Raw genomic sequence first — 17,511 nt, 5'->3', positions numbered from 1 at the left:
ACTATAAATTATTTAAATTTCTTTAAAAGCACTTAGTTGGGCTGCCATTCTCTTAAACCTGCTCCAAACAGGTGGGGGAACCCCTACCACCTGATAGAAACTGGTCTTGTCAAAGTCATTTCTGACCTCTATATTGCTAAAAAAAAAAAAACAAAAAACCCACAATGGTCGGTTCTTAGGGATTATCTTACTGGACCTCGGGGCAGCATTTCACAGAACTGACCACTTTCTACCTCTTGATAGACTTCTTTTCACTTTTTTCCAAGACACAAAACTCTTAAATGCATTGGCTGTTTCTTCTCATATTCCTTTGTAGGTTCCTCATTTTCTCCTTGTACTTTTAAAGTACCCGAGGGCTCAGTTCTTAGATTGCTTCTTTTTATATTTATAAATACTCCCTTGGTGATTTCATTTAGTCTCAAGGTTTAAAATATCATCTGTACTTTGACAATTCCAAAATATACATTTCCAGCTCAGCTCTCTCTTCAAATTCCTGACATATCCCCACCCTCTCGACATTGTCTCAAAGCCTGGTATGCCCAAATTGAACTTCTGATCTTCCTTCTTAAATGCCTTTATCCTGTAGCCTTCCCCATCTTAGTTCGTGGTGACTATCTTTCTGGTTCTCTATAAACACAAAGCTTGGAATCATCCTTTTCTCCTTTCATGCCTAGATCCAAACCATAAGCAAATCCTGCTGGCTCTACTTGCAGATTATGTGTGGCATCCAAACACTTTGCCCCACCTCCACTGCTATCATCCTGGTGCACTGTGTGAGCTGCACCAATTTCTCATTCTGGAATGCTGAAATAGCCTAACTGGTGTCCCTATTCCACTGTTGTCTCTCCACAGTCCATTATCAACACAGCTGCTAGAATGATCTTTTTTAGTACGGAAGGTGAAGTCATTTATTTGCTCATAACTCAGCTATCATATCACATTGCAAGGCCAAATTCTTTACAAAAGCGAAAAAGCCCTATATAATCTGTCCTGCTCTCTACCCTTACTACCTTTATGAACTCATCTCCAACTACTCTTCCTTATTCACAGGCCTCTAGCTACACTGGCTTTTTTGCTGTTCCTAGAACTTGTCATACATGCTTCCATCTTCCATGCAAACAACTCAAACTTACGCAAATTCACCTTCTCAGTGAGGCCTACACTGACCATCCTGTTGATAACTGCAACACATGCTTAGCCTGCCTACCCTCCCAATATCATATCCCTTCTCTGTGCTATATTTTTTCTATAGACTTTATCATCTAACATAGTAATTTACTTACTTATTATGGTTATTGCCTGTTCCCTTCCACTGGAATGTAAGAATTGGTACCCTATGACATTATTATAATGAATAACAAATAGGACTACACAACAAATTATCTGCTGTAAAGTAAAAAATAATTCTCCCTCTTCCTTTCCAGGTTATTGACTGAGACACCTCTTCCCCCATCCCCTGCCCTGTAAAAAAAAAAGAGATTAACTAGAAGAAAACAGATGTTTAATAACATGTATACCTCCTGTATACATGGGAGATACACAGGAAAACTGAGTAACTCTCCAAAATGGCCCAAGCTATCACCTTAAATACCATCTCCAGGGAAAGACAAAAGATGTTGGGGTTGAGTGAGACAGTTGGAAGGTTTTCAGGTAAAGCACAGTAAACCAGAGTAAGGTTGTTACACGGGTTTAAGTCCATGCCTTCTCCATTGATCAGTTTCTAGAGATTTAGTTTTCCTCCTCTTCCTATTACAGAGGCAGATACTCTTACAAATGGAGATTTTCCTTACAAATGTCAGTATCTCTTAGAAAAGGCAACATCTTCTTGGTTTTCAGAGCTTCTCCCTTGTCTACAGTTTTTTTGTTGTTTTTTTTAGAAAAGTAATCAGCCTAAAATAATTCTTATGCCTGAAAGGCATATTTTGGGGTAGCAAATTCTGCTCTTCTTCACTAGATAGTTCCACCATAGAGCAAGGTCTGGAGAAAAGTTGGGGAGGAGGTTGAGTAGCAAACCTGAGATAAGAGGAAGAATCTGAATTTTGTAGAAGGGTCAAAAGCCTGCAGGGTAGGGAACATATGTACCACATATTTACTGTTATCTTCCAGTGACTTCTGTTGTAGTTGATGTACATGTAACTTGCTTCATCCATCCTTTCTGACACCATCATCAGATGGAAAGAAATCTTGGAGAAGCAGGTTAGGTAAGACAAGGACCTATGTCTGATTCATTGATGCAATATTTTATCAAAAGTCTGGTAATATTAAAATTTTAAATTGTCTCCTAGTATTGCAATTATCTCCTGAATTATATTTTTTTCATCAGGGTTGGATGTTGGGGTTTCTCTTCCCTGTTATTGGTTTTCTATAAATATCTGATATTCCTTGGACATCTTTTATGAAGGACTACATCAAAATGCAGATAGCTGTGAAAAGCAAGTTTCCTCAGCAATTATTATCTATGCCTTCATTAAACATCCATTTTGAACAGCTATGGTTCCGTGTAAGTTGTCAGGACATTTCAACCAGCAGGCACCTACAAGTATGTGGGCAGCATGCAGAAGTTATTGTTCCCTACACATGCCCAAGTAAGGAGGCTTTACTCTGGAAGTGGAATGCTGCCATTACTCACCCTCCCCATCCCCTGGTGAAAATTCACTTTACCTCCACTCTACTTTCTATGGCACCTCAATACCCTCACTAGGGAGCCTCCCTAGGAATAGGATAATTTGTATCTTTGAAGAGTTATATTTTACCTAAGGGTAAAGCCTAAAAGCTATCTCAGTCAGTAACAGTTTACCTGGAAGAAAGAAGAAAGGGGTGGGTGGGGGTGGGGACTCCCAATGCAATTCTTCAATGAATTAGCATGATTGAACATTGGCCCATCCCTTCTTTTTGTCTCCTCCCATCCTCTCCCACACAAATCTAAGCCTTAAAACTTCTCCAGGATACCCTGGCTGTGGTCCTTTGATTTTTCTCAATACAATTCCTTCTGCTTTATACCTTCCTGGAATGTCTCCAAACTCCTCATTTTCCAAGCACTTTTATGATTTCATTCTTTTATTTTCTGTGACTGGGACCAAGAGAAAGGGAAAACAATCATGGCTGGCTGATTATATTCAATCTGTTAACTGGAATTGAAGGTACCAGCATTAACATGAATATAAAAACTTTAGAATCCTACTGGTGGTACCAGTATCTTCTTTATTCTGTTTGGCAACGGTCTCTTCTTCCCCCAGTGTGTTAATTCCTAAACAAACTTCCATTTCAGAAAATTAAAAATAACTACTCTAGAAATGTACAAATTTTTAGTTGCCCTTGGGCAACCTGAATTTTCATAGAACTAATCTCAGAATTGAAACTGAAATTCACAGCCCCAAAATTGCCTAAGATCAACCATCAGATCAGGAGTTAATTATGCCAATTCTGGAGCAGAGCACCAAAAAAAATCTCATGCCTACTATATGCCCTATAGCATCCAATTCAAGGCATAGTCAATCCAGAAAACTTGAAGAATTACAGAAATTCATTCAAGAGAAAGACTAAAGTCATGTTATATATTATTACTATTTTGCCTACAAGGAAAAAAAGACTGACAGATTTCATGTGTTGATTTGCATAGGGAGTACAGATTAAGCCATTGTATTGATCATTTTTTAAGTATAGAAGTTTTCCATTTTCTAGCTGTACACCTGTACAGACTAAAAAGAAGAAAAAGTGTAAGTTATCGAGGAAACTTCTATGTTGATTACTGGTCTAATTTCCAGTTGCTTATCTATCAAACCACACACACACACCACACACCCATAGATTAAGTATCTTCTTGATATTTAGTTTGTACCTTAAGTGCGCAGGATTCAGGGTCCATTTCTTCCTTGCAAAAATTATGCCAAAGTGTCAAAAAGGAGATTAAAAAAAAAAAAAAGGAGGGTTGAAATAAATGTTTAGAATGGGAAAAACAAGGGATAATCAGACCCTGAAGAAAAAGGGGACATAGTTAATCCTGATTTGAAAATGGCTTTTTTCTTGCCTCATCTGTTCCGTTTGATAGGCTACAGATGATCCTTAGACCAAAATTCAAGGTGTGGCTACTTTCTTATTATCAAACAAAAGCAGTAGGTATACCTTCCAGAAAATAACTAAGATACATAAATTTAAAAGAATAATTTCATTTTCTTCAGTTTTCAAATTAAAGATTATAATTAATAATAGCTTTATGCAATGTCTCTGCTTTTTCCCAATGAGGCCTAAAGAGGAAATACTTGCTCCTAGCAAGCAAATACAACAAAATTATAATTAACAAAATCTTTAACCTACCAAAATTTGTGAGGGAGGGAGGATAAGAGAAATTGTAATGTATGGTGATTAACATAATAAAAAAAAAAAAAAGAAAGAGAAATTACCAAATGGCAACCAAACAAGGCCATATCAGGGTTTTCTAGTCAAAAGTAACTTCTGGAATGTGGTCTATGGTCAGCATAAGCAGCCCCGTTATTTATATACCCTCCATAGCTCTAGAATTACAGAATAAACTTTTACCAATAAAATGAGAACCAAGAATATCATATTGTAAATATTGTATTTCTCTCCCTCACAAACAATGTTGTATGAGACATTTACTAGTTTTAATATGTATCCATAGGATTAATACTCATATGGAGTATAATGCAAAAAGTGCCGAACTAAAGAAATAAGTCTATATGAAAACAAAAGCACACATTTCTTAGGATTTAAAAATATTGCACATAATAAGGTTGCACAGAAATTACTGGCTGTTTTTACAAACAGAATGAGGTATTAGTCAATCTCTAGATAAAGATGAGTGCAAAGAAGAGGAACCACACACACAAAAAATACATAAATCCATGTAAGACCTAGAGCGCCAACAACTAGAAAGAAATGTGAAAAGATGTATAAATTAGCTATGATTTCAACACTACAAAATCATTAGCCAGGGATCAAACATGTAACAATCTCTTGGTAATATTTCAAAAGTTTTCAACTTTCTTTCCGCCTAAATGGCTATGAGCAATATAATCATTTCCTTTACTCCAATTTTACTACAGAAAGGTATGGTTCTGTGTAAATATTAAATTATGCCTTTCTGAAGCTCTCAGTGGAAAAGATATGCTATCCTTTGCTGAATGACTCAATTACAGTTTCATGTACATTTAGCAACCCAAGTCAGAGATGCTGCAGAGCATGCAATTTTAAATTAGCAAAGGTTTCACTGCAAAAACCATTCAAGTTCACACGATTTAAATCTACAATAAGTTTCAAAGTTTAACCTTTAAATATATATCAGGCAAACTCAATCTTTTCTTGGTAATAAAACTGGCCACGCAAGTAAGCCCAAGGGCAGGTAGAGAACAAAGACCAGGCAGAATTATAGTATCTTTTTTTAAAGAATCTTTCCTAATCAGGAGAATTAATAATTAGCTACTTCTCTACTAAACTGAGTGTTGTTGAATTTGTCAAAAAACATTTAAATACATTTAATATATCAAGTTACGTGAAATCATGCACTTGTCAAAATAGTTCACAGAAAATTGTTTTGCATCAAAGATATTAAAGAAAAGTCAACTAGTTGGGTTTAGTGAGAACGAAAAATAGTGAACTACTGTCCTGAACAGTCAGTGTATGTAGTAACCATATTTCCTCTTCGTTGAGTGACAGTCCTGCAGTGCTTGCTAGATCCGTGGAATCTATTTTCAGTCTGTACTGTATGCCGAGTGGTGGTGTCAAAACCACTAAAAGAAAACATTTTCTCCATATCTTCAAACATGTCATCAAACAGTCCACCTCCAAAAGAAAACTCCTGGAAATGATGTCTTTGTCTACTGGAACCATCCTGGCGTGTCTGGAAGTGATTCTCAAAATGCTTCTTGGACCGAGTGTTTTGGTTTTGACCAAAAAACCCGAAGTCTTTAAATAAGTCATCAAAATTGAAGTTAAATGATTGCTCAAAAGAACTTCCGCTACCTCTTTGTCCTTTACCGTTAGTAAAAGCACTGTGTCCAAGTGTATCATACTCTTTTCGCCTATTAGCATCTGAGAGTGTTTCATATGCTGAAGGAAATAAAAATACTTTAGTAACTAAAGATAATTAAAATTACATATACCCAAACCTCTTCAAATAAATGAATTCAACTCTCTATTTTAGGGAAGGATTTCACACCACCAATAAAGCCAAAACATTACAAACTTAAGAAAAAAGTTAAAATGAAAGTTAACAAAAGGCAGGGCCTTTGTCCTATTTACTGTGTAGTATCAGCTGTTAGAATAATGCCTGCCCCTAGTAAATATCCAATAAATATTTTTAAATGAATGCTACCATTACTTACAAATAAGCATGTGGGAAACAATTACAGAGTTATTTTTCATATTATTTGGGTAAAACCATTACTTGTATTAAATAATTTAACTGTCCAATATAACCAATTAAGAAGAATTCAGATTTTTCACTTCCTTACTAGTTGAAGTGTTTAACTCCAACTCTCTACTCAATTACCTCCACCCACCATTAATTACTGGACGCTCAGGACGTATAATTTGTTTTAGAACTAGTATTAAATCAAAATGTTTCATATTTTTCCTTCAAAGACAAATGTGGCTTTTAAATATAGACCAAGTGAAGAAAAAAAACCAAAACATTTCAAAGTCTATTTAAATTTTTTATACTTAGTATTTTTATATCTAATCTCCATACTTAGTAAAAACTGTTCCATAAATTAGCTTAAAAGTTTTGGGTACCTAAAATTCCTTTTAACATGGAAACAATAAGCAATTTCATAAACAATAGAAGAATGAAGTGATACATTTTCAACATTTTAAGATCTATGTGACAATAAAAATCTGTACTACCATTCATCCATCCATCCTGGAATCCAAGTAATTGTGATGAGAAGATAGTCTCAAGAATCTCACTTTATTTAAATGTTCACCCCACTCTGCCACCCACTGTCACAGTATCTCCAAATACACACACTTCTTAGCTATCATTCTCCTTTACTAGTTAGTATCTGGGAGACCTCAGAGATAGCCATTTACTTACCTTCTGCAATCTCTCTGAATTTTGCTTCAGCATCAGGGCTCTTATTTTTGTCAGGATGGTACTTCATGGCCAACTTATGAAATGCTTTCTTGATTTGGCGCTCTGATGCTGATTTTGGCACACCTAAGATATCATAGTAACTTTTTGATGCCAAAATTAATTCCGTTATCATTAATATGCAGATTGCAAAGACGAAAACTGACTGGGGAGTAGCCATTTCTAATATCCTAAAAAAGAAAAAAAAATTATCCATGCAGCTAATCATAAGACTTTTTCTTTTAAAAGAAACCCAGTGAACTTTTAGGATACAAGGTATACTTAATGAAGTATCAAAATGTTAAGCATATAATATCTTGTACTTGTTCCCATGTTATTTCATTTTTATAGGCTTTATTACCTCTTTGTTGGTTCTAACCTTCTTAAAAGCAAATGTTATTCAACCAAATTGAGAAAAAAAATTTTTCTTCACTTTACCTTTTCAGTAATACTCTGGTCATACACAGAGTAGACACAAAAATATATTCAATAACTTTTTTACCAGTAAATACCAAAGACTCATCATTTGTAAACATTGTAAAAAGGGTGGAAAATCCAAATAATTTTTAAAAGGATATCAATTTTCTTTTCAAGAATTCATATTCTAAGAGAATTAAAAATAAAAGTATTTAACTTCATGGAAAAAAAAAAAGTACATTACCAAGGTAAACAGCCCAATATGTCTGATTGGTAATCCTCCCTCCCTAAGAAAGCACCAATTTCAGCTTTCATTTCAGCAAGGTCAGCAAGGATTGCAAATAGAGAATCTCAATATCATATTTATAGACAATACTATTGAATGTAATGATTTTTTAATTGTAAGATCCCAAATATTTAACCAAAATATATATATATATATATAAATGGGTTCTGCTAAGGCTACCAGAAAAATAAACTTTCATAGTCTGTACTTTAGATAAGTTAAATACTTAAGTTCAAACTTCTCCGTAGTCATTAAAATATTTCTCTAACCTTAAAGAAGTTTTACCTAAGAATTCCACTAAATCTGTACCTAAGAGTACAGAATTAATGACTTGGGATGCAAAACGAATGTGATCCTGTTTTCTGAACTCTGTACTAGGAGTTCTTAATAACCTATATAAGCCTGTATTAGCCTATATAAACCTAATAACAAGGCTGACGAAAGACACTATGGTTTGTGGAAACTGCCTGCCTTCCTCTCCTGTGGCCTCTTCTGAGCCTAATTAGCAGACGGATTCCTGCTTTCCAGAGTTAGTCATAGTCACGGTACTAAAGATCAAGTACAACCCCTCGTTTAAAGAATGCAAACCGGGCAAGTACCGGGTGGATGCCACAAAGACTGCAGGTATTTCCCTAATCAAAGGGCGGGTCTAAAACTGATAGGGAGGCACACTACTGGCTTTTAATAAAGGTTACTCCACAGCTCAAGTTTATCATCTGACACTTTTTTAGTAGGCCCACTTTCGTATTATACTGACTTCTCCTTCCCAAAAGGGACCCACGGGACGGCGGCCTGGGCCGTACTCCCCAGAGCCAACAGCCGGTTGGGCTGCACCGTCCAGCCTTCACCCCAAGACGACCGATACTCGTCCTGACCGTCCAGGCGCCTCCCTCGCGGCTGTTCTCTGCCGGGAGGCCAGCCCTGGGAGGAGCTGTCCGACGCCCGCAAAGGCCAGCGGCCAACACAAAACACCCTATTCTGTGGTTCGGTCATCTCCTTTTCTCTAAACCCTCAACACTACCAGGCAGCCTGAAGCCCTTGCGACGACCGTGGCGGACTCCGAGGCCAGGTCAGCCCACAAAGACCCGTCGAGGCCCTGACAACGTTCTAAACACCCTTCCCCGCGACCCCGGCCTCATCCCTCATCCGCACCCTCCGAGGGCTGCGGCTCCTGCGCAGAGCAGACGCGCCGGGAGACGACTGGCTCCGCACAGCTGCTCGGCCCGGCCCCTCGCCCCGGTCTCCGAGGCCTCCCGTAGCCGGCGCGCGCCCCACTCCCGTTTGCACACTGACCTAGCGCTCCTCCAGCCGTCGCCGCGTCCCCCCTCAGCCCGCTCCCCACTGGCCGGCGGCCGCTGCTGCCGCCACCTCCCGAGAAGACCTACACGAAACGCTTCCCTATTGGCTCCTGCTTCCCCACCTGACCCTGGCGCCCTACGCGCACGTGGAAAACTGTTGTTGCCGCTCAGCCTGTGCGTCACTTCCGACCCCAACCTCCAGAAAGGGCGGTGCTGAAGCCTGCAGAAGCGGAAGTGAGTCGACGATTGTGACGTCTTTCCTCTCGGCCGATTCCGGCGCAGGCGCGGTGCCTCGGGAGGCCTGGATTTGCAGCACCACCCTTGGCAAGGAGGGCCAACTGGGCCCTTTGCGGGCTCCGGTTTTGGGCGCCTCACCCGAGCGATGCCTCGCTATTGCGCAGCGATTTGCTGTAAGAACCGTCGGGGACGAAACAGTAAGGACCGGAAGCTGAGTTTTTATCCGTAAGTTGTCCCTGGAGTAGAAGCGTCAGCCTTACCTTTGGGCCACGGTCCTGTGGCGTCCGGGGCTAGGATTTGAGGTATCTGGAAATTAGTCCTCGGCTCTCCTGGTGTGCGGGAGAAGGACGCGAAGGCTCGAATTCAGTTTACTTAGAAATTTCCTAACTGAGCAAGGTCACGGGGCTGGTGGGGAGGCATAGGGGCCTTTTTGGGTGTTAAATAACCCACTAAAAATGTACAGTTTGGTGCGGTGCTCCGTGGTTTTCGGAGCGTTTCCCCACCTCAGCTGATCTCCTGTCACTGAAGGACACTAACCACCTCTTAAGGTACACATCAAACCTGCCAAGCGGGAAGGTGCACCCAACAGTTAACTTACACCTTCTGTGAGTTAGGTTACATAGGTGTTCCTTAATTCCATTTTTCTCCCGAGGAAACCAAGGCCTTTCAGAAAGTAGGTTACCTTGAAAGTTTTGAGAGAGAGCCAGGATTACAACCAATCCTGCTCAGGGCTCTATACTCTTCATTCCTACAGAGAACAGGGTGAGTGTTGTCCCGAATTACTACTGCCAGGAAATAGTTCCGTGAAACCACAGAAGTACCCATTTTTATTTAGAAGAACAGGGAAGCAGTAATGTGTAGTAATTTAGAGTCCGGGCTCCAAAGCCGGACTCAGTAGCTTCAAAACCTGGCTCCACCACTCTGTAGCTGACTGATCTTCTGCAAATTATTTAAACTCTGTATGCCTAAGATCTCTCACCTGTAAAGTGGAGATAAAAATTGTACCTACTTCACTTAGTGTGTAAATAGGTAAAGCAGCACTTGACATTGAGTACGTGCGTAATATATGTGAGAATCAACATATTTACAATATTTTATTTCCTTTTTTTGTTTGTAAAAATAATTCATTTAGCTCTAACCTGGCCGTCTTTTACTCTCTTAGATTTTCAGCTATTTTGTGAAGCCTGTTTTTCTTTAGATCAGAAGCGCTCTGTTGATGGACACAGTTGCTTTCCATTATCTTAACTAGTGGAAAGAAACCTGATAACCTAAAATAATTCACATGTGGCAGTATTTCCGGGATAGTTTCCCACTTGAAGCCTGCGAGATGCAGAGAGAGAGTTTTGGGGAAATGCTAGTATATCAATAGCTGTGGCTCTTGAAGATTTGTAAAAACAAAACAAAACAAAACAAAAAAGAAACATGTGGAACTTGATGTAGCCCCATTTCCCAGATTTATTCGGCCTTCATTTTGGGGAGGAAATAACCAACCCCAGACTCCCAAATTCTTTAAATCTTTCCATAGTTACTGTTTTTAAGGAGGGAAAAATAATAATGTCAGAGGAAGTCAATTATAAAGATTTTTTTTCTCAAAATGTGAAATTACTGAAAGTGGATCTTTTATGAGTTTATTTCCGTATGTAATCCGCAAATTAAAAATTGAATCACTTTTATTCCCTTAATAGCACCAAACTTGAAGAATTGAATTTGTTAATGCTAACACTGTAGTAAGCTATACTGTATATTAATTTGGGAATTCAACTTATGTGCACATATAGTGTTTATACTGTGATTATTCTATGCTTTTTTGGGAGTTAATAAGACAGTGAAACAAAATTACAAAACAAAATGAACCACTGTAAGGATACTAAGTTATTTAGGAAACCTATTCCAGGAAATTGCTTAGAGATTTACCTGCTGAGAAAGCATTGCAATCCAGTTACCAGCAAGGATGTTCATAGAGTGATTTTTTTTTTAATTGTTTGGTAACGTAGTATATAGGAACAATAGAAATAATTTGCAAGCAGCATCCTTATATGTGAGATTACATGTGAAAATATTGTAAAGGGCATATTCTCATTTTAGATGTAGCAGAAAAGGTATGAACTTTTCTATGGCTATCAGAATCTGGATCTTCTGAAAAAATTCTCTTTGTCTTTAAATGCCTTTTCTGGTTATGTCTATTATATTTATAACCTGAATTCTTGATGTGTGCAAGGTTAAGGACTTTTCAAACCCTGTGTGAACATTATATCTGTGGTAAGAATTTCCAAAGGTAGATCATCTGATTTTTCCATGTAATGGTATCTGGGTTAAAAATTATTTCCTATAAAGTACCCATACTCCTTTTCCTTAGCATCTTAAAAAGTTATCAATATTTGCTGGGATGGGGGGGAGGCATGCTATTATAAAGCATAAACTAAGTGGTCTGGATTGAGAGGGTATGTATAATTGCTGCTTTTTGTATGAGAAATCTTATGTTATTTTTAAAAAATATGATATTAGACTGTTCTCATAAAATCATTGAAAGAAACATACTATTAACGGTTTAATACAGTTTTAACTGAAACCTATTTAGAATGGTAGGGAAAAGTTTTCTGTGAGATTCTGTCATTAGCCCAATTTTGCTTATAAAATATATTTCAGTGTGTTAGCACCAACTCTAAAAGTTACTGCAAAGTTACAGCAAAGAACAACACATATAAAGAACTTTCTTTGTATTTTCTATTTGATTTATTTCATGTTATAAAATATCTGAGTGTTCTTTATAACATGTTTAGTTCTTGTTTCAGTTTTCTTTCAAAAGTTGAATTTTAGGGTTCTCAGTTTAGAAATATTAAACTAAATTACATATGGGTAGAATTGAGGTTGATTGTGGTAAAGGGAATGGAATATTAGTAGTTTTATAAGATTTAGTATTCATTTTCAATTAAATCACTTGTTTGAACTAACTTATTTTTAAAATGTTAATATAAATAAGAGCCTAAAGCTTAATACTTCCTTGAATTACAGACAAGACACCATTTGACTTGTAGTATTAGTATAGAATACATTTGAATGGGACTTTGTAACTTATGTAGTTCTAGGCAAAATATCCAACAAAATCAAAATATAATCCACAGAAAATAAGAGTAGATTTTATCCTTTGTTGGAACACACATATTTTACTTAAAGGGACTCAATTTATGTTTTACCAGCCTTATTTATTTATTTTTTTTAAGATTTTACTTATTTAGAGAGAGCATGTGTATGTGTATGCATGTGCAGGAGCAGGGGGAGGGGCAGAGGGAGAGAGAATTTCAAGCAGCCTCCATGCTCAGCGCAGAGCCTAACGTGGGGTTCAATCTAGGACCCCGAAATCATGACCTGAGCAGAAATCAAGAGCCGAATGCTCAGCCGCCTGAGCCACCCAGGTACCCCTACCAGCCATTCTTCTGAAAAGCTTTGCCTGCACATCTTACAGCTTAAATCATCTTTACTGTAGAGATGATGTAGTAATGCTATGAAGATGCTCTTACATGGTGTGGATGGTTGCCTTTCCTCTTTTGCAGCATTCAACGCATAGGTTACCTGTATATGCAGTCCTGGAATTTGCAAAAAATACAGCGAAGTTTCCTTTTTTAATTTCAGGTTTCCTCTACATGACAAAGAAAGACTTGAAAAATGGTTAAAGAATATGAAACGAGATTCATGGGTACCCAGTAAATACCAGTTCCTGTGTAGTGACCATTTTACTCCTGACTCTCTTGACATCAGATGGGGTATTCGATATTTGAAACAAACTGCAATTCCAACAATATTTTCTTTGCCTGAAGACAATCAGGTATTGGAGGAAGAGCATAGGGGAGTGGGGGATAATGCTGAGCAGGGTGGTAGGTTGCAGGGTGGCAGGTAATAAGGTTAAGGGAGGGAGAGGGAAAGGTGACTGCTGGGAAAACATAAGAAAAAGGAAGACTAATTTACACTTTTACTAAAAGTATGATAATTTAAAAATTTTAAACCATTAAAAAGATTTAAACTGAAGAACAAAAGATAACGTACATAAATCATTAAGTTATTAATGTAAGTTAATGATCTAAGATTTTGTTACTGGTATTTGAGTGATCTGAAATATTTCCATCATATATTGAATATGCTTAATACTGTTTAAAAAAACACTTTCAGGTGATTTTGAGTTGTTATATGCTTAGAACATTTTTTAACTGCGTTGATTTACTTGGCCAATATACTGCTCAAAGTTATAGTTAAATATTCAGCACTGACTAAAAAGAGAATAAGGTTAGTGAGGACATCTTTAGAATTTGAAAATATTATTTTCTAGGAAAAAGACCCTTCCAAAAAAAAATCTCAGAAGAAAAAATTAGATGAGAAAGAAGCGTGCTTAAAAGCCAAGTCACAAGAATCATTTGCATCAAGTGAGCTAAAGAAAAATACAGTTAATACAGATGTCCTCCCTGAACACACAGAATTACTTAATTCATCTACCTTGGTCAAGCTACCAGCTCCAAAACCAGAAAGTATACAAAATAACATATTAACTCTTAATCTGGTTAAACAAGATACTGGAAAACCAGTATCTACCTTGGAAACATCAGTTACCCAAGACATAGATATAGGTGGTTTTCACACATCTTTTGAGAATCTAAATTCTACAACTATTACTTTGACAACTTCAAATTCAGAAGATGTTCAGCCATCTTTGGAAACCCAAGAAGTGTTTGAAATAACTACGAATCACCTTGCTAACCCAAACTTTACAAATAATTCCATGGAAATTAAGTCAGCACAGGAAAGTCCATTCTTACTCAGCACAATTACTCAAACAGTTGAAGAATTAAATGCAAATAAAGAATCTGTTATTGCCATTTTTGTACCCACACAAAATTCCAAACCAATTAATTCTTTTGTATCTGCTGAAAAAGAAACCGTGGAAATGGGAGATCTAGGCATTGAAGACTCCTTATATAAGGATATAGACTATGAGACAGAAGTTTTACAAACTGAACATTCTTACTGCAGACAAGATATAAATAAGGAACATCTCTGGCAGAAAGTCTCTAAACTACATTCAAAAATAACTCTTCTTGAGCTACAAGAACAACAAACTCTTGGAAGATTGAAGTCTTTGGAAGCTCTTATAAGGCAGTTAAAACAGGAACACTGGCTATCTGAAGAAAATGTCAAGATTATAGAAAACCATTTCACAACATATGAAGTTACTATGATATAGAGTGTAAAGAGGTTTTAATGCTACGACTTTTATAAAGCTTTTTGCAGCCAAACCAACTTACATGTAAAGTGAACTTTTTCCTGTATAAAGTTCCATCTTAAGCGAAGAAGGTATTCTAACGTTAAAAACTGCATCCTGTTCTTGTAATGTTCATTTTTTAAGAAAAACTAGAGTTTTTGGGCTGTAGAGAAAAAGTTTCACTACTTGGTAATCTTCCAAATTGGAATGAATAAATAATACGATTCATAAAATGAGAGAACATGGATATGGTGAAAGGAGCCCAGAAGAGAAATCAGGCTCAGGTATCAGTCCTGGTTCTACCATTGGCATATGACTTGGGCAAATTACTATTGAGCCTCAGTCTGTAATCTGTAAAATAAGGGCACTTAACTAAATCTAGTCTGTTTATAGTTTCTTTCTATTAAAATACTTTTTAAATAGAAGAACTTTTTTATAAGGTAATATATACTTACATTATACTATATGTTGGCTAATATTTGATGTTATTTACTATTGAATTATCTTCAAAATTGAATTCCGTGGTGTTTGACTTGTTGACTGCGATTATTTGTAATAAAGGAAAGTACTCCTTTTATAATTTTATTCCAGTTGAACTAAAATAACCATCCATTAGCCCAGTTTGTAGGAGAGGTACTTTAAACTTAGAAGAATATGTATTTTGGTACCTTATATGTAGCTGACCATCATAATACATAGTCATTTAATCTTAACATTCTGTATTTAAGGTTGTAATTTATAAACCAAAAATTTTAATGAGGTTAATTTTTTAAAATCTATATATTACTATATTTTAGAAATCATAGCTTGTATCTATTTAATGTGTAGCTTTCTAAAGTATGTGCTTTTGTCATTTTTAAATTCCAGAGTGATAGAGTAGTACTTGATATTATACATGCCCATTTACATACATTTTATTAAAATTTATAAGCAAGTAACTAGGTATACGGTAATGTTCTTAGACTAGGAAAGGAATGATGGTGATACTAAAAAAAAGAAAGCAAAGACAGTGGGAACAACAGAAATGTGAAAAATAATGATCTTCTAAAATTGGGTGTTAATTAAATGTTGTTATATTATTGAGCAAGTTCCTATCAGTCCAATTCATACTTTTCTCATCTTTTTTATAAAAAATACTATTACCTTTCTCAGAGGGTTTTGAGAATTCTGTGAGGTAACATGTTTTTGGTTCTGGAAAATGGGAGGTGCTCAATAAATATTAGTTGACTGCACAGCAGATAGTATACTAACTATTTTGTAAATTCATGGTGAATATTTTTGGCCACACTTTTGTTTTTTCAAGCTAAAAAAATTAATTGGTATTATATAAATATGTGCTAAATACAAAAAGTTGATTTAGAGATATCTTTATTTGACCATGGGAGGGGGAAAAAAACCTTAAATTTTTGCATAAATGATGTGCAGATAATTGGTAGAATTAATATGTTATTTTTAAGTATTCCTGTGTTGCATTTTATAGTACTTCTTTAAAATAAATAGTATAGATGAGAATAACCTTGATAAGTCATTATAAAATAATGTTTCAACTCTTTTTAATTGTGTATATTGTATTTTCTCTTTGAAGTTGTAGTTTACTCAGGAATAATTTAACCTAGTTGTATTTCTTTAAACTTAATAAATTATAAATATTTAAGATAATTTCTTGGCTTGCCTATATTCAGTTCAGGATGTTTCCAACCTGTTAATTTGTAAATATATTTGGGGGCTCTACCCAACTTTATTTCTTAGTTGGATTATTATAGGGTCTCTTAACTAATCCTGCCAATATTTTCACTTCTGTCTGTATCTTCTATATTCTCCTGTCAGCTTTTTTACTTCAACTTGTAGATCTAACTATATCATCCACTCACTACTTAACTTTCCCAGCTCAGAAATCTGAAATTACTCTTGAATATGTACAGAATAAAGCTGAGCTTGTTACCATATATGATCCTCTGTGATTTGCTTCATCCTGTGTTCTAGCCAAACTGGGCTACTTAGCATTTTCCAAACATGCCATGCAGGTGACTTTCTTCATCCTTATTTTATTCCCTGAATCCAACCAGTCAAAACTGAAGCTTTGGTTGAGTTTTGTTTCCCTTTTTCTAGTCAAAATTGTTTTCTCTCTGCTCTTACAGGGCTTTGTTTTCTAACATTCTAACAGTGTTTGCCTTATACTTTTTTATATTGTGATATCTTTGGCTGTTCTTTCAACTAGACTGTAAGCTTTTTAAAGCAGGATTTTCATTAATCACTGGTTTCTTTGACAATGTAATTCACTCAATAAATGTTTGGATGAATATTTTGAATTTGCCTGCTTGATTCTTGTTATTAAAATCAAGAACCTTCGTACAAAAGAGGTCCTTGATACCCTTAGAATGTTTAGGGAAAGACCTACGTCTTCACATAATCTTTGAAACATTCCGTGTTTTCAGTGGACAATACAATTTACCAAGAATCTGCTATCTATGAATTGATTTTCATGTGGAAGGCTATTCCCACCCCAAAATATTTTCTGCTTTCTTTCCTGTATAATTAAAAAGGAAGTAAGTCCAAATATGGCTTCTGAATATGTCTCATTCTATATTCTCTTCTGTAGTGTGAATTTGTCACTCCCTTAACAAGAGGTGGAATTTATTTTTCTACCTTTTTTAATCTGGTGGGCTTTGTGAGTGCTTTGACCAATAGAATACAGTGAAAGTGATAGAGCCAGCTAAACTTAGACCTTAATTGACCTGGCAGCTTTCACTTCCTCGTTGGAACAGTATCTCTTAGAATGCCAGATGCCCTATTAAATGTGTGATTACCCTGAGACCATGCTGGAAAAGCCAAAGCCACGTGGAGAGGCTCTAGAAAATGAGACTTCAGACACATTAGTGAAGAAGCCAACAAGCAACTCAGTTTCTGTCACAGAATCATGAAAGACAGTAATTGAAGT

The 17,511-nt window shown here is 36.4% G+C and overlaps 2 protein-coding genes across 3 annotated transcripts; one reads left to right on the top strand and one right to left on the bottom strand.

Annotated features, from left to right (window-relative positions):
- Positions 1-1,484: 1,484 nt before the first annotated feature.
- On the bottom strand, positions 1,485-9,162 carry DNAJB9 (DnaJ heat shock protein family (Hsp40) member B9). Of its 2 annotated transcripts, none has more exons than XM_028104956.2 (3): positions 9,084-9,162; positions 7,052-7,278; positions 1,485-6,066 (listed from the first exon to the last, which is right to left on the bottom strand). In XM_028104956.2, the coding sequence occupies exons 2-3, from the start codon at positions 7,266-7,268 to the stop codon at positions 5,615-5,617; spliced, it is 669 nt and encodes a 222-aa protein (XP_027960757.1). In that variant the 5' UTR covers positions 7,269-7,278; positions 9,084-9,162; the 3' UTR covers positions 1,485-5,614. The 2 variants fall into 2 exon arrangements, with proteins under 2 accessions (XP_027960757.1, XP_027960758.1); XM_028104957.2 differs by lacking the exon at positions 9,084-9,162 and adding an exon at positions 8,943-9,038.
- A 213-nt stretch (positions 9,163-9,375) lies between these two features.
- Positions 9,376-16,882, top strand: THAP5 (THAP domain containing 5). The gene is made up of 3 exons (XM_028104854.2): positions 9,376-9,550; positions 12,956-13,148; positions 13,647-16,882. Exons 1-3 carry the CDS (start codon positions 9,471-9,473, stop codon positions 14,553-14,555), a joined length of 1,182 nt encoding a protein of 393 aa, XP_027960655.2. The 5' UTR covers positions 9,376-9,470; the 3' UTR covers positions 14,556-16,882.
- Positions 16,883-17,511: the final 629 nt, after the last annotated feature.

This window comes from Eumetopias jubatus, unplaced genomic scaffold (genome assembly GCF_037043125.1).
Source record: "Eumetopias jubatus isolate StellerSeaLion01/CBP00866 unplaced genomic scaffold, mEumJub1_p1.0 scaffold_14, whole genome shotgun sequence".
In the NCBI taxonomy this organism is placed as follows: domain Eukaryota; kingdom Metazoa; phylum Chordata; class Mammalia; order Carnivora; family Otariidae; genus Eumetopias; species Eumetopias jubatus.
This window is presented reverse-complemented; position numbering and strand designations above follow the sequence as displayed.